The sequence below is a fragment of the Alligator sinensis genome, unplaced genomic scaffold (assembly GCF_000455745.1).
Source record: "Alligator sinensis unplaced genomic scaffold, ASM45574v1 scaffold346_1, whole genome shotgun sequence".
Classification (NCBI taxonomy): Eukaryota; Metazoa; Chordata; order Crocodylia; family Alligatoridae; genus Alligator; species Alligator sinensis.
In genome coordinates this window covers 265,689-287,162 of record NW_005842765.1, presented here as the reverse complement: position 1 = coordinate 287,162, position 21,474 = coordinate 265,689, and the positions used below count along the sequence as shown (strand labels likewise).

General features: G+C 40.6%; 1 protein-coding gene across 4 annotated transcripts in view; it reads right to left on the bottom strand.

Annotated features, from left to right (window-relative positions):
- Positions 1 to 21,474, bottom strand: part of CENPK (centromere protein K) — a 43,945-nt gene that overhangs the window by 4,829 nt on the left and 17,642 nt on the right. For all 4 annotated transcript variants that reach the window (XM_006034722.3, XM_025216764.1, XM_025216765.1 and 1 more), the window contains 5 exons: positions 14,030 to 14,076; positions 12,494 to 12,576; positions 12,260 to 12,358; positions 11,885 to 12,017; positions 4,266 to 4,319 (listed from right to left, as the gene is read on the bottom strand). In XM_006034722.3, the coding sequence (XP_006034784.1) occupies positions 4,266 to 4,319; positions 11,885 to 12,017; positions 12,260 to 12,358; positions 12,494 to 12,576; positions 14,030 to 14,076 (416 nt within the window). The remainder of the gene's footprint in view (positions 1 to 4,265; positions 4,320 to 11,884; positions 12,018 to 12,259; positions 12,359 to 12,493; positions 12,577 to 14,029; positions 14,077 to 21,474) is intronic.

Here is a 21,474-nt window from a genome sequence, read left to right as displayed (position 1 = left end):
AAGAACAAAAGTTATATTCTTTATTAAAAAAATTCCTAGAATATAGGAAGCAGCATAAGAAAAATTACTGAAGCCTGTGAAAGGAAACTGCAAGGGAACTTAAAGGCATATGACATAGCAAAGTCCATATTTCTGCTGGAGGAGTAATTGAAGATACATATTTAAAATGCAAGGTAAAATAATGTATGTTTTAAATGTGTATTTAACTGCACATTTACATTAAGAATAGCTGTCCCGGTGTACTGCAGTTTACGCCTAACTTGTATTTGTGAGTTAAGCTTATTTTTATGGGGCTTTAATTAAACAGCTGTCACCATGGTATGAATGGGAGTGTCTTAGATTTCTACAAATAGTAAATCCTAAATTGGCAATCACAAGTACAAAAACTTGTCTTGTTTTGCATTTGTCTCTTTAAGAAACAATTCTCTATATCTAAGACAACAGTTTTGAAATTTAACAGGCACTAAGACTAGAACTAAGTTGCTCAACAAAAACATAAAACAAAGATAAGTGACACTCAATGCTTAGGCCAAGATAATTAAAATAAAAAATAAGTCTGAATTTCTGAAACTGGTTTGTTCTTCCAAAGAGAAACAGATTTCATTTAGGTATTCTGATACTCTTCGAGCTTTTAAAGTTATTCAGACAAATATGAAGGGCAATTCTAAGATATTAAATGTTTTGATATGATGTTTCCACAGAGAGTAGCCACTCATTTAGCTATTTTATTTTCTAATTTACTTTCAAATCCTACCTAATTTGGCATTAACAGTCATGCCGAGATACTTGAAGCAGGTAATATGAATTTGAAACTGATGACATAAGTACAGATTCACAGTCTGCACATTCAAGTAAACCATAACAATGTCATAGTGACCGCATCTGAATACCAGAATGTGGTTATTCCCTAAGGTTTCCTTCACAGCCTCTCCCACACATCCCAGTAACTTCTTGAAGGGAAAAAGCCATAATCCCAAATACAAAGCTTTGAGTAAGAGAGGATGCTGGGAGCCAAAAGGCCCTTTCATAATTTCAATTTCATAATAATTTATTATAATTTGTAAAGAAACAAGTAAGATTGTCTAGTCAACCATCTGGGCATCCTTGACAATCTCTCTGAAATACACTACACCAAGGGGTAGCACAGACTGTACCTGGCACACACAGAGATCCAATCTGGCTTGTGAAGGTCTGATCTGACATGAGACATCAGTGGCACAGAGCTGCACTGTTCCACCACACCCCACACAGTGCTCCCCTCCATCGAGGAGCCTGCTGCTCTGCCACAACTGTGCTAGCTCTCACCGTGCAAGGGATGGGGATTATCAGTAAGGGGAAATGCAAACAGTTGGCTGCAGTGGGGTGCAGACTTGCAGCCTACTTCATAGATTTCATAGACATTAGGGCTGGAAGGGACCTCGGAAGATCATCGAGTCCAGCCCCCTGCCCAAAGGGCAGGAAGTCAGCTGGGGTCACAGGATCCCAGCAAGGTAAGCATCCAGTTTACTCTTGAAGGTGTTCAATGTAGGTGCTTGAACCACCTCCGGTGGCAGGCTGTTCCAGACCTTGGGGGCTCGGACAGTAAAGAAATTCTTCCTTATGTCCAGCCTGAAACGGTCTTGTAGTAGTTTATGACCATTCGACCTCGTCATCCCTTGGGGCGCTCTGGTGAACAAATGTTCCCCCAGATACTGGTGGTCACCCCTGATAAACTTATAGGTGGCCATCAGATCACCCCTGAGCCTGCGCTTTTCCAGGCTAAAGAGCCCCATGGCTCTCAGCCTGTCATCGTAGGGTCTGCTTCCCTGACCTCTGATCATGCGCGTGGCTCTTCTCTGGACTCTCTCAAGCTTCTCCACATCCTTCTTGAATTGTGGAGCCCAAAACTGGATGCAGTACTCCAGCTGCAGCCTCACCAAGGCTGAGTACAAGGGGAGAATGACGTCCCGGGACTTGCTTGAGAAGCATCTATGGATGCAAGCCAGCGTTTTGGTCGCTTTACTAGCCGCAGCATCGCACTACAGGCTCATGTTCATCTTGTGGTCAATGATGACCCCCAAGTCTCTTTCTTCCATAGTGCTAGCCAGCGTAGCACTGCTGAGCCTATAAGGATGCTGCGGGTTTTTCTTCCCAAGGTGGAGAGCCTTGCATTCATCGGCGTTGAACACCATCAGATTCTTGTCCGCCCACTTGCTGAGCCTGTCCAGGTCAGCCTGGATCACCCGCCTGTCTTCTGGTGTGGATGCTTTGCCCCAAAGTTTGGTGTCATCGGCGAACTTGGCCAGTCCGCTTCTGACTCCAGTGTCCACATCATTAATGAAGATGTTGAACAATATGGGTCCAAGGACAGAGCCTTGGGGGACCCCACTGGTCACAGGACACCATGACTCCACTACTGTGGAATTGGGGTTGCAAAGGATGGCCCGCACCAACAAAAGCTTGCCAACCCCTGTACTATACAAACAGACCCATCAATTCCCTCAGACCAAATGGAACAAACCAACCATATAAATATATTAGAAATGAATTAACCTGGTGCATGTATATCACAGCTTCTGTATTCAAATAACACAAACAAAACAAATGCATGAAAACTGGGTATTTATTCAAAACATTCTTTTAAACATCATATTTACTTGCCTATCACATGCCCCCAAATAAGACACAAGACTCATTTTGGGACAGCAGAACAAAGAATAGATTTTTCCTGAACCTTAAACTGTCACAACACATGCTCACCAGTGTCAAAATCTGGGCTCACCAAGAAGCTCAGCCAAAAGCTACTGCCAATTCAGCAGCAGCTGTAACAGGGTTAAACCTCAAGAAAAGGGCGTGTGTTTGAGGAGTGGACTCCACCCCTCCTGCACATGGTTGGGAAGGGAGCAACATTACCACAGTCCCATGTCTCCATGTTGGTGTGCAAACCAGTTTCCTCATTTAGAACACACACCCCAATTTTGGAGGGCTAAATTTAGGGGGAAAAGGTGCATGAAGTATGAGAGTAAATATGGTATTTTTATCCAATACTAAGGACCCTGGCAGATGTTACACTTAAGAACTAATTAACTAGTTACTTACATTTTAAGCAGTAACCTAGCCACACATTCATCCACTTTATGGCATGATACAATTGTTAATAAGCCACAAAATTATCACACCAAATATGCGCACCTATACACATGACAGACATCTGCTAAAAAGCATCCTGACTTGATTAATCAAGTATGCTGGAGCATGCTAATTAGCATGCTCCAGCAGCCTCCATATCACATACATTCAGCATCCCCACGCTTCAAAATGACAGTGGGGGGGCTTTAACTAAAGCTCAAATAAGCTTTATTTAAAGTGCCCCTGCTGCCATTTTGAAGAGTGGGATGCTAAATACACACGATGCTGGGGCACTTTAATTAAAGCAACTCTCACAGCTGCTTTAATTAAAGTTCACCCCCTTGCAGCATGTGTATAGACACCCTATGTGTAAGTTTGTGGCTGGTCCCCATCGTGCCTTAAACTGAACATGTGGCCAGCGTGCTCCCAGAGCTGGCCACCTGGAGCACCAGCCTTGGGAGCACACTGGAGTGCTTCAAGGCACCAGTGCACTACTGTTGCTGGGAGCACCACTCAGTTGATCACAGAAAGTAACAAGCTGGATGCCCGGTACACCCTAGGATGGGAACACCAGTCAACTGACTGGCACGCCCAACCACAAGCGCACAGGGCACCTGATGCCTGGCGTGCTACATGCTGGTGCAGGGGGAGCCTAGGATCATAATTATGGAGCATGCTAATTTGTAGATAATTATGATCCTGGCCTCCCCAGGCACCAGCAACAAGGTGCAATTGGGATCCCCAATCCCACAGTTGTGCCTCCTGCCAGGCACATGTAGCATGGCAGGAGGTGTGATTGTTCAGATTATGAATCAGATTCCATCGCACTTTAATTAAACATTTGTCAGTAGCTTCAATTAAAAATAAAAAAAAACTGACTTAAAAAATAGTCAGTATAAAAAGCAGTTGAGAGTCAATAATTTTCCAGCTCAAACTGTAGGAAAACCTATTCCTGAAAGAACAAAGCAATTTCTGACAAATAATTTTGGGTTCTTACGGGGATAAAAATGCAAACCCAGTAAGACAATTTGTAATTAATATTTATTCTTTTTAGTTATTTTAACTATATTTCCACATATCTCTATTTATTTTATTTATATGCCATAAACTAGAGTTGAGCACGGAAAGAAAAAAGTATCCCATTTAAAATATCTTACCTCTAAAATTTCATGTAAAGTTATCAGCTGCATTGTTGGTTCTTTAGCTAGACTCTGCAAAAAAAAAGATAAAATGTTTAAATCTAGCCAGAAGATTGAGGGGAAATACCTATCAATACAAAAAATTCAATGATCAAGGATTAGTTACTTTATTTCAAATTTGTTTAGTCATACCACATTATAGAAGTTACACATTTCAATTACACTGAGGCATGAGATCATTAGAAAATTTAAAAAATCTAAATAGTGTTTGATTAAATAATAAATGGTATTAAATATTACATTAATCAATAACTGGTTCATGGTTTATTAAAAATATACATCATTATTAATGAACTTTAATAAGTAAAAAGTATTAATTCTACAAATGAGACTGATGAGAACACATGATGAATAACCAAGTAATTAAATACAAACCATATTTACCCAAACCCAAGACAACTTTGAATTTAAGATGACCTCCCAATAATTATATAAATGGAAAATTTGTAAAATTTCATGTGCGGAACCTAATTATCGGTAGGGTTCTACTGAAGTCAAGAAGGCTGCCAGACGATTTAGTGGGCAAACCATTGGCCTGGAAACCATTTTTGTGGGTGGAGTGCAGTGCCCCCCCACCCCCCCAGCTTCTGACTGACTGAGGGGGCCCAATGAGCCCACCCCTTCCCACAGATTGGCTGTGAGGGCTCTATGTCATACAGCCCACCCCTCACCACTGACTGGATGCACTGACTGTGCCTCGCCACCAACTTGCTGTGCCAGCAGCCCTCTTCCCCGCTCCTGGGAGGCCCTCTGGGGAGCCAGCATTTTATTTTCGGTGATGTTCCCCCTGCCCCAGGGAGCCCCTGCAAAAAGCACAGACCCCACACTTTTTGGCAGGAAATCACGGTTTCCACAAAAATCACCAAATGGTGATTTCGGTAGGTCTCTAATTATTGGAGGGTCATATTCAATCCTGCTACAACATAGAAAGCAACAGTGGGAAGAAGGGGGCAGCAGGGTGAGCACGTGGCCTAGTCCCTTCACCATTTGTCCCCCTTGCTGCATGCCCCCACCCAAGATGCCTGCTCCCCACTGCCTCTGCCCCTCCAACAGCCTTTGACCCCTGCCCCCCCCGAAGCTTCTGCCCCTTGCATTCTTTGCCCCCTCCTGCAGCCTCTGACCCCCTGCCTCTGCCGCTTATCATCGGGAATGGGTCTGGTCCTATTCTGGCCAGAGGCACAGAGCACAGCGTAGCTCTGGCTCTGGTCTAGCCACACAGCAGGGGTTGCTGTGATGGCAGGTCCAAGCAAGGGTTTGGTGGTGGGGGGAGAGGCTGTGGGGCAGGCAGGGGAAGAAACTGAATGAACACTAGTATGCCTATAATTTCTACCAGAAGAGAAATGAAGAGAAGTGATTCTCCCACCAGAAATGTAATGGAAGTTTGTGGCCTCAGTTTAAGAAATAGAGTTAACTTTGCCATCATACGATTTAAAAAAAATATTTTTCTACTAAAACATCATTTGAATTTCATAGATTCATAGATGTTTGGGTCGCAAGGGACCTCAGCAGGTCATCGAAAATTTAGGATTAATATTATTAAAGTGATCCTTAAGACCATTATCTATTTTGAATTTCAGTCAATTATACAAGTTATGGGCTGGCTAGCATTGTATTACAGTAGTTTATTTGCAGTAAGGAGAGAAAAATATGAAATATAAAAGTTCATATGGGGCCCAATCCTGTCTCCTTCACCATGATTGAGAGGAACACTTCTGAAATTTAACTCTATCTGGGGACATACTCCTTTTATTACAGAATCCTACTCCAAGAAGCGTCTCCATGTACAAGGCATAGATGAGCTAGGTTTGGGTGGTGAAGTTCTTATCTTTCATCACAGGAGAAGTGGAGACTACACTAATCTAATCTAAAAGCTTCTATGTTACATCTCTAAAGGTGCATTGTGGCCTTCCATTCTTTTGCCCAGTGGCATCTCACAGATTATTTTTGGCAGGCTGAGTATATATATATTTTTTCAATATTCACATGAACCTTCCATACTATCAGTGTCACCAATGTAAATGGCAATCTCCAATTTAACTGCTGTGCATAAACAAAGTCATGCTTAAGTAGAACGATCAGTAGTACTTTCCCCAGAAAGGCACCTTTTTCCTTACTGGAAATAGACAATTTATTTACATATACAATTTTTCTCAATGACAGGCCTCCTAAACTGTTCTGTGCAACACAAATGGGCTGATTTCTTTAAGAATGGAGCAAAAACCTGTGTTTTCAATCTAATTCTCACAGTTTGCCCACATTAAGATACCAACCCTGCAAACAGTTGGGCTCATAATTAAATATTAGATACAGAAAAAATTTCACTGCAGTCATTAGGATTACTTGTGCTTAAAGTTAGGCATGTATTTGGAGGTGTCAGTACAATCAAGTTTTAAGAAGCTAAAGAGCACCTGATAATAGTTGTGAATAATGAGCCCCTCTGAAGCAATTTGGAAAAAGCAGTTTAACTGCTAACACAGACAAGGACAAAGCATTTATACTACCGTTAAATTAAACTTACAGAAGTAGTGTAGCTGAAAACATCCTTGGCCCTGGTGCACTAGCAATTAACCATTTTCAGTCCTGGCTCTAGGGACCATTTGCTGAGGAGATGAGGTCCAAGTGGCTCATAAAGAAATACAGGAAGCAAGCAGCGAACTGACAAGGAATGGAAAAGAATTGCCCAGCAAAGAAAACTACGGTCTTAAAAGTCAGAACATGTAGGGATAACGTGAAAATTATGAGTAGTCCAGTGGAACCAAATTTTGCAAAGGAAATTAAAACAAAAAGCAAAAGGCTTTCCAGCTTTACATATGAAAAAGAATATGGAAAAAAGTAGTGGGGTTGCTATGAAGGGAGGATGGGGTGGACAATAAGTACAGACAGTCAAAAAGCCCAAGGTTGAATTGATTCAATCTTCACAGGTTATTCTAAGCTGTGTAGATTGAACTGATAAGCAAGTGAACAGACATTTATTTACTTTTGATACTGGAAATGCAGCCACATGCCTGCAATAGCCCAGGCCAGAAGCCGGGGGTGCTAAAGCATGCCACTCTGCTTGGCTGGAGCAGACAGTTTGGACCAGCCAGCCTGCCCACCCTGTGAGGGGGGGCCTGTGGGGGAGGTGCAAAGCATCCTGGGGGACTGAGAGTTAATTTGAATCTGGAGGGGATCTTAAAGAGAAGTTCAATAAATTAATTTAACCTAAAACAGTTAAGTCTGATACTACATCCGTCCAGGTTTATCTTGGACTGGTTTCAGCCATTTTGAAGGAGATTTATGTGCACTGAACTTCTGCTGTGTTATAGATTAGAACCAGTTTCTTATCACTTATACTGGTTTATGTATAACTTCTGTTCCTAGCCTCAAAGATATGGCCCCAAAACTAAATGAATGCTTTGCCTCAGTTTTTGTTTTCAATAAGGTTGATGATGTAGAACAGCGATGCTCAACCTCTGGCCTGAGGGCCACATCCACACTGTGGAGTCATGTCATCTGGCCTGTGGGGCTCCTCATGGCTCTGGAAATTTGGCACCAGGGGAGCAGTGGCAATTAACACTGCCACTACTCTCTACTACTGCCAAATTTCCAAGCCCTGCATACCAGATAATGTGCTTGTGTGTGTGGGGCCAAGGCTACAGGGACAATATGGCACAGGACTGGATTGGGTACATGAGGCTGGGACCATATGTTGGGCTGGCCCTGTGTGCCAGACCAGGCCCCAGCCTCACACATATCAGGCCAGGCCCACAGACCAGATCCAGCCTGCACACAACCCTACACCACTTATCGAGCCCACAGATCTAAAAGTTTGGACACCATTAATGTAGAACATGTAGGCAAAGGAAGTATTCTAATGGGAATTAAGTTAATGGAACTGAAGTGGAAACAAAATTCCAATTGCTCACTGAGCTCCACTGGGGGACTAGGTAATCCCTATTCCAGAATTCTAAAGAAGCTGACACAAAGCCACAGGCTTTGCAAGCAATTTTAATAAATGTGTCAAGCTGGGGCTGGTACCCTATCCATAGGACATTAGAAAATATATAGCAGTATATCTCTATTTAAGGAGGAAGGGAAGGAGAATGCAGCAACTATAGACTTATTAGGTTGATCTCAATATTTCAAAAGGCATTAGAATACATTTGGAAAAGTATAATTAAGGATACAAAAACGAGAAATGCAGCATGTCTACTTAATATTTATCTGTAAGAGGATAACAATTTTCTGCAGCAAAGAAATGCAACAAAGCTCTTCTATCTGGATTTCAGTAGAGTATCTGATATGGTGCCTTCTGAGAAATTACTTAAACTGAAGGAGCTAAGGATCAAAAAAAGAATGGTAAGGTAGGAAGTAACAAGTAACTGGAGTTGCACTGAAGCAGGAAGTATTGAACTTGAAGAAGGTTACTAGTAGAATTTCCTGGGACCGATCATATTTAATATTCTCATTTAGTGACCTGGCACAAAAAGCAGACATTCTGGGTTAACAGAATCAGGAAGTGCTGCCAATACAGAGGAGGACAGAAGTATCAGAAGAACAGAATGACCTAGAACAGAAATGTCAAACTCATCTTGGGCTTCAGGACAAGTCCGGACCACAGAGCTCCTTGTGGGCCAGATCTGGCCTTAAGCACAGGGCAGCAGTAGCCACTGCAGTGTTAGTGGAGTAAGTGGCCACAGGTCAACCAGCCACATGCTGTGGCAGAGACGCAACAGTGGTGGCAGGCCAGATGGCTTCAGGGTGATCGAGGGCTGGGTCACACAGCCCTCGTTTGTCCCCCTGCCACCACTGGCCCCCCAGTAAAGAATGGAAGTAATAAAGACAGACTGAAATTTAAAATACAAGTGTAAGGTCATAGGAATTAACAACAAGAATTTCTGCTACAAGCTACAGCTCATCAGTTAGAAATGACAGAAGGGGAGAATGACCTGGGTGTACTGGCTGATCAGAAAATGACTGAGAGCTGTGATATGGCTGCATAATACCAAATGCACTGCCATAATGTACCTATTAAGGTATTTCCAACAGGGATAGGAAAGTATTACTGCCACTGTACAAGGCACAGGCAAGAGCTCATCTGGAAAACCAAGCATAATGCTGAACACCCATGTGTAGAGAAAGAAAAAAAAAATCAAAATGGAGCAAGTGCAGAGAAGGACTACTAGAATGATGAGGGCAATGGAAAGCCTTGCTTTCAAAAGGAGACTAAAAAAAATTGGTGCATTTAGCTTAACAAAATGAATACTGATAGGGGATATGGTTTCTTCATATAAATATGTAAGAGGGAAGAAAGGGACAGGGATAGAAACTATTTAAAGGACAATGTTGGCAAAAGAACAAATGGATATAAACCAGCCAAGAATAACTCTAGGTTATAAATTATAAGGTTTCTAAGTATCAGAAGAGTGAGAGTCTAGGGCAGCCTGACTATAAGAGTTACGGTGGCAAGAAGACTAATTAGTTTTAAGATGGGAGTTCAATGAATTTATGAAGAGACTTCATTGCCTGTAATAGCAGAGAACTAGACTTCATGACCCAGGAGCCTCCTTAGCCCTAACTATGTCTGATAGCTCAATTAGCCCTTTTTCTTTTCTTTTGTTTATTTTGTAGCTTTTCTAAACTAAATCTTTTAAACAGTAACAGTCCAGTTTTTGCTTTTATTATGAACTTTGAGTTTGCTGTGTAAAACTCACTGACAGCCTATTGTCCCTAAGGCTAGGGACAGAAGTTACACATAAACCAGTTTAAGTGATCAGAAACTGGCTTGAACCTGTAACAAAACATAAGTTCAGTGCATATAAAGCAGTTTCAAAATGGGTGAAAATGGTTTAAGATACACCTGGGTCAAACTAGTTTATGGAACTTCTGTCCCAGACCCGTTCCTGGTTTAAGCCCTGCCCCCTCCTCCCAAGCCAGAGCTCCAGCTAGCTGTAAAGGGGGTGGGGGACTGTAGCTGGGGTCTCCCTGGCAGGGACACAGCAGCATCTGCCAGGCTTCCCCCTGCCCCATCTCCCATCACCACTCACTGCTCAAGAAGGGATCCCTTCCTCCGTCTCCCATGGCAAGGACCCCAGTGGTAAAGCCACCCCCATGCTAGCTAATGCTGAGAGGTGTCTGTGTGTATGCATGTCTCCAATTTCAATGAAACAAAGGCAAACAGAACAGTGTCTGCTTAGGGATTTTTTTTCCTGAGCAAGAAGCCAGTGGCTTGCAAATGTTTTGCAAAATGCCTGTACCTTGAGGTCAGAAAATCTAATGAGACAGAGGCTTTTGTTTTTTTGATGGGCTGATAAGCTTCGTGTTCTGACAAACTCCATGCTGGCCTGCTTCAAAGACACAGGCATCTCACACCTTGAAACTTTTATATTGAATGAAGTTTCACTATGCAGCGATTAATGCTGGTGATTGCTTCTATGCATCAATTACTGAGCCTCATTAGAGTGCAGATTCCCTTTCCTGCAATCTGTCAGTGTTCAACAGGGTACAGAGAGAGGTGTGAGAAATGACCTGGTTTGCAATTAATGGGGCCTGTCAGTGCTGTCAGTTTGAGATTCAGGCAAATATGAAGCACTAACTGTCAGGATAATATAGATGCATACAGTCCACACAAGCAGCTCCTCCCTCCCCAACTTTTGCCTCAGAGTGCTAGCCAGGGCTGGGGCCAGGGCCGGGGTCTAACAACATTCCCCACCCCTTGAGCTGCAAGCAGGGGAAAAGCCTGGCGAAGGCTGTTTCCCCCTCCCTCTCCAGGTACACCCAAGCTGGGGACTGTGCAGGCCACAGTGAGGGTTTAAACCCCTCCCTAATCATAGTGTCCTGCCGGCACCGGCCACATTCCCCACCCCCTCAGCTCAGCACTGTAGACGGAGTGGGAGGGCTCACTCTAGCACCACCCCAGCTTCTCCCCTGAGCCACTGCAGCCATGTGCCTGCATTTCCTGAATCAAAAGTGAATGCAAAGATTGAATCAATTCAGACTCAGGCTTTTTGAATGTCTGTCCCTAGTCTAAAGGTTAAAGATTACTTTTGGCCCAGTATGCCTGAACAGGCAACTGATGGTTAACATTCTAAACTACACTATAATTATAGGCACTTGCACTTATTATTGTTCCCAAAACTTTGTTAGACAATTAAAATTTGCTTTGCCAAGGAAAATATGAATTCACCTGCCTAAGCCAGCAAGAAACCTGGAACAACTTTCTGAGTACCCTTCAGCATTTCTAAATTTGGCACAATTTACAGCACAGTGAGGAAAGCAAAAGGTCCTTAGAAACAATCTTATTTTACAAAAGACATATGCATTAAGTATCCACATGGGAGCACGTTGGGCTAGTTCAGACTTTGTTCTATTGAACTTGTACCATACAATACAGTATAACCGATATAAACAAACCATATAATCAGCTTTGAAAGATACTAATTAAATAATCAGATAAAAAACTAACTAGATGAAGCTCAGTTATTCCAAAATATGACTAACAGAGATTCAACTTTCTACCCTTGAATCTTAACATACATAAAGTCAAGTTAAATAAAAGTTAAACCATTTGATCTGATAATTAAAAAAAAGACTCTTACTTTCTTCTTTTTAGCACTTCCATCTTCCTCTGGGAGGGGGAAATGTTCTTCTAGGAACTCTCCCAGAGCACTCGAGAGTTCTTCCTTGTATTCTTTAATTTTCAGCATTTTAATTTTCAATTCTTGAAATGCCCTAGAGTCCAAAGTAAAAGTAAAGTTTGACTGATATGTCACATAATTAAATTAAATGGTATCATTGCTATAGTAATAATGGCACTGATAAACTCAATCACACAGTGTAAAGGCTGATTGTAACATATTTACTATAAATGAGTCATTTATTACTGGTTGTATTTTGGATCTTTTATTTTTTTTTAATCTGACTGTTTATCATACTAATATTGTAATTCTTTTTGCAAAAAATACTATAAATACCGTTTTTCAGAAAACTGTACCACTTGATTTTTCATTTCTTCTTCTATTACACTAAGAGCTTCTACCACTTGCTGCTGCTCCTCAAGCCACTGCTGTTCTCTTTAAACATAAAAAAAGAGAAATGATAGAGGGAACAAGAGATCATTAGAATTTTTAACAACCAAAAATCCTAGGATTCTTATTTGATTTGTATTCAGGGTTGTATGGTATTCATAAGCCCAACTCACTACATACCTTTTTAGGTCTTCTTTCAGCTTTTTGTTCCTAGCCTTAAATATAGACAGCACCATTTCAAGATCATGGTTTACTTTCTGCAACTACATGAAAAAGAAACTGAAGTGTACAGTTTGGAGAAGTTTGATTTTTTTTTTAGCTATTAGTCTTACATGTTGACATATTTCAGACACCAAAAATATCTTCATTGACAAATAGGTAACAAAAATGACCTAATAGCGTATTAAGAAAACATCAGTTCGGAGAAAAATTAATGATTCTCTAAAGTAAGGTAATCTTAAAGAAACACTGATTACTAAGTGATAGTGAATAGGGTATACCTACCTTTGAGAGGAGAATGAAAAAAAAGTAATAAGACATTGCAAAATGGTTCATTTCAGAGTATTTCTCAGTAAATAAATTTTAGTACCACATTCAGGCAACAGCTGAGGGTGGTTCACTCTTCATAAGAACATACAGACACATCACAGAACTCAGTCGTGTATTAATGCACATTCTGCTGAAGACTAATAAGAACGATGTAGTGCTTTTAGAAGTTAGAGGTTCTCCATTATATGCTATGCTTTAGGTGTCTTTGGCCTCTCCTCATAAAATTATAGAAGTGTAGCTCAATACACATATAACTAATAGAAAGTATTTCCCAGCAGCAGAAGGGTTTTATATACATTCAAAATTCAAGAAATTTTGGAACCCTCAGCAAAAGTAGCCACAAAATGTAATATCAAGCCAAACACGCAGTAGAAGGGATATATACTCAAAGGAAAGTACCATAGCTAATCATCGTCTTAAAAAGCTCTTGTACTGCAATTTGGTTCCCAACTTGATTGATACTGCATGGAAGAAAGTTTCTGGGAGGTAGCCAAACCAAAAAGGTAGGTGAAGCTTTGGTTATTTTTAAACAAAACCCATAATCTAAATGTGTCTTCATTTATTTGCCTAAGTATGACTATTTATTTCAATGTTATGCCCACAAGAATATTCCCAGCTAAGGTTGCATACCAACATACTGAAATACTACCACTAACACATTCTTGATTTGCCCTTTCTCCCAAGTCTGGAAGAACTCAAATAGAGTATTTGCATAAACTGTTTCCATAGAACTCTAGAAGCAAGATCACTGGCTCCCCTGTATAACACATACAATTTAAGTTCTTTGATAGCTTAAATATTTATGGTGCTTTTCATATAAGTTATCTTTAAAAGATCATGTATTATAATAAAAAAAAAAATCAGTAATTGCAACACAGTTCATTAAAAAAACCCAAATTAATATTGATAGTGTTGGAGTAATGTTATAGCTCTGATAGTCCAGGGAAGTCCTTGTACGCAAATGCTTGCCACAATCTCTCCTACTTACAGAACTACTCCAATAAAAGTTATTACCTACAAAAATTCTTGCCTCTTAAATAGTGTTAGTGCACTAAGAAGCACTCAATTTGGAGGGAGGGGGGAGTTTACCATTAAATACATTTTTACACCTAAGGAAAACTTACTTATATAAGAATTTACTACCACGTAATGAACAAAGAGACTTACCTCTTCTTTTCCTAATTCTACCAAAACATCTGGATTGGTGGAGATTACTGAAAAATACAACAGATTCATTCTCCTTATATTTCAGTATAAACAATTTCTAACAAGTTTAAGTATTTATCTGTGCTGAAAAACACAGTGTTGGGTAGAGGTAACCGAGCTAGTTATAAAAATGTAGTAGGGGTATGTTAGTATGGTGCTCCATCTAAATTAACTTTCTCCCATTTTCATCAGGTAATTTGGCCCAGGCATTATCACACTAGTTCTAGTGCTTCGGGCCTAAACTAATCTTTTTCCTGACAATAAATACTGCAATGCAGGTATACCCTAAATTTAGCAAAATATGAAAATCTACCTTTCTAGGGAGACATAATATAAGCATCATCACACGGGAGATAGTAAATGAAACTGGTTGAATCCCACTGTGGCTGACTTTATCAAATTGTAATCTGCACTGAAAAAAGCCAGTATTGTTCTAATATTGATTTCCTCCACAGTCCAAGCTACACTCTTATTTTACAATATTATATACTGAATTCCAATTTTATTGAAACTTATTGATCAAAGGATGACACAAGTTAATCCAGCCTACAAGCAAAAAATTTGCAAATGTTTTCAAATAAAATTACATAGGGAGATGGGATGATACTAGGCATACTTCTAAGGGCTTTCAACCTTCTTAAGAATGAGAAAAATTGAGGAAATTAGAAGAATTTGGGAAGGCCACCAATGAACAACAATTCAATTAACAGATCTTCAAGTCATTTAAAATATGAATTCCAAAACCATTTGCACACTATTAGATTACGTTTTGCTATATTTATATTTAACCTTCACTCTACAAGAAGCCAAGAGCTTCAGTTTGTTCAAGAGAAAGAAGAGACAAATGAACCTAATTTGAAAAAAGAAATATGTTACATCTGAAGAGAGCTGACTGTTGCTGTGGAACAACAACACCTTTTTAAAAGGTGCAAATACAAAGAGATTAATTTAGGTTTCAACACTTCTAAACTTCCAAGCTGTTTGACAGATGTTATAAACCCTATCAAATTGTAAAAATTAACAAAATGCATCATGATCTTCCCTCCTCTTCATGCATGTTTATAAAATATGTTTTTTTGAAAAACGAAAGCCTATGCAACTTCTTATTTAAAAAGGGAGATGAAAGCTAACCTACCAGCTTCAACTCTTAGTATCACAAAAGCTTTTTGTCAGCTTGGTCCTCCTATCTGCCATCCTAACATAAGCAACTCCTGTGACAAAGCTTTCTTTTTATCAAAAGGGGAAAATGTAGCTCTCTCAAGAAAGCATTACTTGTCTTCCAAAAATAATACCGGCTATTCCACATGGGTTTGATAAAATTGCAAAAGTAAATGTTGTTTATCAGCAGGATGATTATACAACAGAATTTTAAAAAGTGGGTTAAGCCTTCACGAGAAAGCTGAAATATGGGTTTCAGTGACGAGTGTGTTGAAATACTAAAATACATAATATTTCTGCACCAGAATATGTTCAAGTAAAACAGAGGATAATTAAAAAATGGTTCTTGAAATATTAAAGCAAAATCCTAAGAAAACAAAAGATAAGCAGCATGCTTCTGAATTAAGCTGGTATTAAAGAGCCATTTGAGGCCTTTTATAACCACTGTAATGTTATCACAACTACCATATTTACTTGAATACAAGACAACCTCCCCAATAATTAGATTCTGTATATGGACAATTTATAAATATGTTATAATTTTCCAGATACAGAATCTAATTGTTGGGGATTAGTCTTGAATTTGTTGCCCTACCACTGCTACAACAGAGAAAATAAATTGGGGGGAGGGAAGGGGGGGTCAGGTAGCCCCCTTGCCCTGTACCTACCCCCACCTTCTTCTACTGTCAGACCCTGCCCTCCATGAGCAGATGGAATTGAGGAGCAAATTTGAAAACTGACCCTGAAACACACATAGCTGTAGTAATTTTCATATAGTACCCATAGATTTAGTTTATCCAGAATTAATTCATTTTACCTTTTTTGAAACTGTTTACCTGTTTTAGAACAGGTACTCCACAAACACAATTTGAAGCAGCACTTTTATACCTACTTATATATAATACAAACTATGCATGATACTGATCCAAAACCAAAAGGCTCATGATTTACCATACAGTTTTTTGGGCTGGGACCCAGCAGAGTCAACAGCATTTCAAACCATCATGACCCCCCAGCTCAGCACTGTTCAGTGGGTGTGTCTACACGCAATGCTGTGTTGCCATAGGAATGTGCTATGGCGACATAGCATCCATGGGCAAAAATCATGACGCTGCAGTTATGTCACTGTAGCGACGGGCTCCCTCATTATAGCACGTCACTATGGCAACGTAGTGCCTAAAAATAACCATGCGTGGCATGCACAGCACATTGCAGGCTATTACTGCACCATCATTTAGTACTTCCAAAAGGAAGTATTAAATGACGGTGCAGTAACAATGGCACCATAGCAGCATGCGTAGATGCGCCCAGTACGTGTGTATAATCTAGATAACTCCCCACAAAGGAGCCACCTGCTAATTAGCTCCCCACTAATGTCTGGAACTGCATGTTCTTGTTATGAGTCCAGGGATCCTCCAAAAATGTATATGCAGATGAGGCACAGGGCAACTTGGTCTGGTTCCACCTTATGAAGGGCAGGGCCACACTCATCATATGCAACAGGCTAAGAGAGGGGGCAAGAGAGGGATTCTGACTGAACTGTTTGGGATCCTGTTTGGTGACACTTGCCAGACACTTAAGTCTGCTGAAGAAACAGGAATCATTGGAAATGGGAAAAAGGCACAACTTGGCTGTGGGAGTGAAGAGGAAGTAAAAACGTATTCAATGTACTTGCTCACTATGACTTGAAAACGAGTCAGTGCTGAGTGGGACCGTGCGCGATGGGCACTATCATATATCTTCTCCAGGTAGGCTATACTAACCTATCCTTGTGGTAGATCAAATATACCATTTTTTGGTGCCAAGGAGAGGGCGTCCGGGCTGGCTCTGGCCCTCCTGGTGCCAACCTGGTATTCAATACCTCCAGGACTGGTGCCAGTTTCCCTGTGGAGGAAACACCTGTCCATTTTTTAACGGCCAAAGAAAAAAGTGTTACCATCAGTCTGTTTACCCAATATGGGTTATGTGGTTTATAGTCATGCTCAGTGTTGGCTTCATTTAGTCATCTTCATAGTTGGTTTTCATGCTATTTTTGGCAGCAAATTAATAGACAATGTATTTAATGAGGTTTCCTTGTAGGCAAATGTAAGATGAGGGTTTTTTCCCTCCATGCCGACTGGAGAAAAAAAACCTTGTCTTGTATTCAATTAAATACAGCATATTTCTGTGATGATGCCATTAACATGTCTCACATTCAAAATCAAATTAATTAATGCTTTGTTCTTCACTTTCAGTAGTTTCATGCACTAGCATATTTAAAGAACAGAAAACAATGTTCTACCCTTTATGATGATTTGATGTCCTTTTTATTTTGCAATATCAATTCCCACTATTTTAGTTTACTCCAAATGCTTGTTTTCTACCATTTCCAACAAGTTTAAACATTCTAAGTATGTAGAGCTCTTATCACTATAGTATCAGAATGCCTTCCCAGTGTCCCAAAAAGAATCTGTTTTCCTCAAGAGAGTATTCAATAGTCTGTCTAATTCAGTCACTCTCCTGAATTATGAATTGTGAGAATCATAACTACAGAGGAAAGGTAAATCTCTCCAGGAACTAAAAATCAATCCCATGGAGGACTCTTAACATCAGGACAAAGACCTTCAACCAGGCTCAACTTAGAGGGGAGCCAGTGCAGAACAGAGATTACTTGGGCAATGCATCTGTGGCAATCTTTATTAGCAAATACATTGGCTACTGTATTTTCCACCAATTGGAGCTTTTTTTCTTGGTGTGTGGTTTCATTCCTAGATAAGAGTTGCAAAAACCAAGTCTGGAGGTCACAAGCAGAATAGCAGGCTAACATGTAGCAAGATTACTAAGCAAAATACTACCAGATGTTAGTAATGTAAAGAACCATTACCATGCAAGCTTTTATACAGAAAATTCTATTGAAATCATAGGAATCTAGCACAATATTTATACTATGCAGACAAAAAAAGTATTATATTGAGACTACAGCTATTTTATAAACTTAAAAATGTGTTTGCTCTCATTTCCTTATTTTAAAGAGAGAAAAAAATCCATTTTAAGAGCCAACTGCTTGCTAAAAAGTTTTAATTTAGCTGATTAAGCAAACGTGGAGCTATATAAAGAGTATCAGAAATCCAGGAAGAACAAATGAGTAAAATTAAGTCTTGCAAAAATAAATCAAACTTGTATTATGGAGTCAAACCTCTGTGCCAAAACCGTGCCCAATAAAATTTGGAGCTGCCCAGTTATAGCCTCTGAAAGTGAGGTTCATAATGAAAATACTGACAGATCTATTATAACTGTACTGGCCACTGCTAAAAATATAAAGCAGAGTACAAGACAGCCAGGCTTTTATCCTCAATAGCAAACTGTGGGAAACTGATTAATCTTCATACCCCAATACTTAGTATCACTCAATCAATACTTTCCATGGATCAGGCAGGTACTGTCACTTAAACTAAGGGGTAGATACATGGAGAGCGTCTTAGCTGGATGAGCACAGGATGAAAGTAAAGTAGCTTATAATTTTGTGAGGTTCTTAGAGATAAACCCTACTTTCTTTCCTCTGACAAAGTGGCTGAAAAAGAGAATGCCAAGTAACAAGGCAGACCCTAGACTGCAAAATGTTATTTATATTACATACACAATCTCTAAACTATAACATTGATATTTCTAATAATAAATCTAATAATTTGGGAGCAAATTAGAACATTCTGAGCCAAGTAGCTCAGCAGGCCAGTAAAAATATTTTATGCCCCAAGATTTTTTTGTAAAAGAAACAGATTAGAGTTTTAAATGATTACATATTTTTAGTAACATGAACTAACATCTGCAGTTATTTAAGCCAAGATAAAAATTGTAAGTGCTTTCAATTTTTATGCTACAAGACACAGACTGATCACCAAGAACAGCCAACAAGAAAATTTCCCCTATAGGATTGTACTGTACAATCTGTTTCAATTTGTTGAAGGTTGTCTACACACAACTCTGAAACATTTAAAACCGACTTCTGTGAAGGACAGACTCTTCGACAAACTATTGATCTGTTCCAATATGGTAATTCATATTACTTTTATTTCTTTAAAAAAATATCTTTAGAAATGAATCAAAGCTACCTTGTGCCTCACGGTAAACTCTTAGTAGAGACAGGTAGCTAGCCGTATTGAAGTCAGGCAGAAGGCAGGAAAGTGTAGCACCTTAGGGTCTTTACACAAGCTCTGGGGTTGGGTGGAGGAGGGAGAGGGCACTTTAATTAGAGCAGTTCTTGGGAGTCACTCTAATTAAAGTGTCTGCAGCGCCTCATGTGTTCAGTGTCCTGTGCTTCAAAATGGTGGCAGAGGTGCTTAAACTAAAGTTTGTTTAATGAACTATAGTTAAAGTGCTGGGACACCGAATACAAATGACACCAAGGCGGGTGAAGTGTGCTAATTAGGTGTCACGAGTATTCAGCATCCCGGAGCTTCAAAACGGAGCATGCTAATTAGCACACTCCAGCAGACTTAATTAACTGAGTCTGCTCCGACACGCTCTAATTAGAACGAGTCAGAGCAAGCCTCGGGCATGTGTAAAGGTGTCCTTATGGACTAATTCATTCAGAGAGGCACAAGTTTTCATAGGCTACAGCCTATTTCATCAGATGTAGCTTGCAGCCTATGAAAGTTTATGCCTCTCTGAACGGGTTAGTCTAGTTAGAGGTGCGCAAAATATGGCCGGTGGAATGGCTTTGTCCAGCCCACAGCGGGTCCCTTGGTCCCGACTGGCCCAGGCACCGTCCAACAGCGGTGTCCTGATGCTCCCCGGGCATGCAACAGGGCTGCATCAGGGCAGGTGCAGAGCGGCCTGTTTTGGGGCTGTGCCCGTGGGTTCCAACTGATCCCACGCTGGCGAGCGCGAGTCCGGAACGGGCGTGGGGTGGGCTGGGGCTGTTGGTAGTGGCATGTATACACTGCAGGGCACATAGGCTCTGGGCTGTTGCAGCACAGGGGCGGGTGCTGACCAGCTCAGAGGGGTGCACACAGGGGTTCCCATGCACACCGCATCCCACCCACAAACCTTCCATCCACAAACCCCATACACACCCAGACCCCCCCCCCACATGCTTCCCTCTCATACACACATCTGCATGACTCTGGGGGGAGCCCCACTCCCTGCTACGTGCACACCCCCCACCACACACATACACCCCCCCCAGGCACACTCCTCCCACAAACACACCCCCAGCCACCCTCTCCCTCCACACACCCCCACAAACCAAAACTCCCACACTCCAGATATATACGCATCCATACAAACCCCATACCCACACCCCACCACAAATCCCATACCCATCCATCCATACGCTCCCACAACCCTCCCCCCGCTACAATATACAAGAGTAAGACTTCATTTTGAACTATTATGCAATCACTTCTATATACACCACAGAAACACACACAAATCAGGACAAAATATATATTTTTAAATTAAATAAAATTATAATACATTATTGTGGATGTTTGATTTTTAGTATATAATTTGTTTATTTTCTGGTTCCAAGGTGGTAATCTCCCTTCCCAAAAGGAGTACTTCCAGGGGCAAGGGAAGGGACTTTCCAGTGGCAAAGGTCAGGGGTTAGAGAATGGGACTTCAGTCCCAAGATGGCAACCAGAGGGTGGGGCACCTGACAAGGGGCGGGGGGTACCCTTGCATCCCTCGATAGCTCACCAAAACTCATTAAGATGGCCCTCCAATCAAAATAATTGCTCGTCCCTGTTATAAGGTGACACACTGCCTTGACTTCTGCCTAGCAGACTTTGAGAAAACATCCTTTTCAAAATTTATTCTAGTATTATATGGTGAAAAGCAGCAATATCTATAGTAAAGCTGTGAGGCACCTCTCATTTAAGAAGTCCACTTCCTTTTGAATAACTAAGAGTTTACAGCAGGCACTTGAAAGTGTTTAAAGTCATCATTTTGAGTTTGCATTGTGCTTCAATCACTTTGGAAGCAATATAAACTAAACTAGAAAAAGAGAAACTTCTGGTACAAGCATGTACAGATAGATAATACATGACTATAATGCCAGTGTATTTTCCCATGTAGAAAAGTTCTAAAATCATTTTAACCAAAAAGAGATACAATTTATTTAATTTGTTCTATCTGATATTATTACTAGTTTTTGTTTCAGTACCATCAGGTATCATCTTGTCAAACAGATCGTGCAGTCTGGATTTTCCTGTGTTTGGCCAAATTAGAGCCTGGGATCAAAGCAAACTAAATATTATTCAGTTTGAACC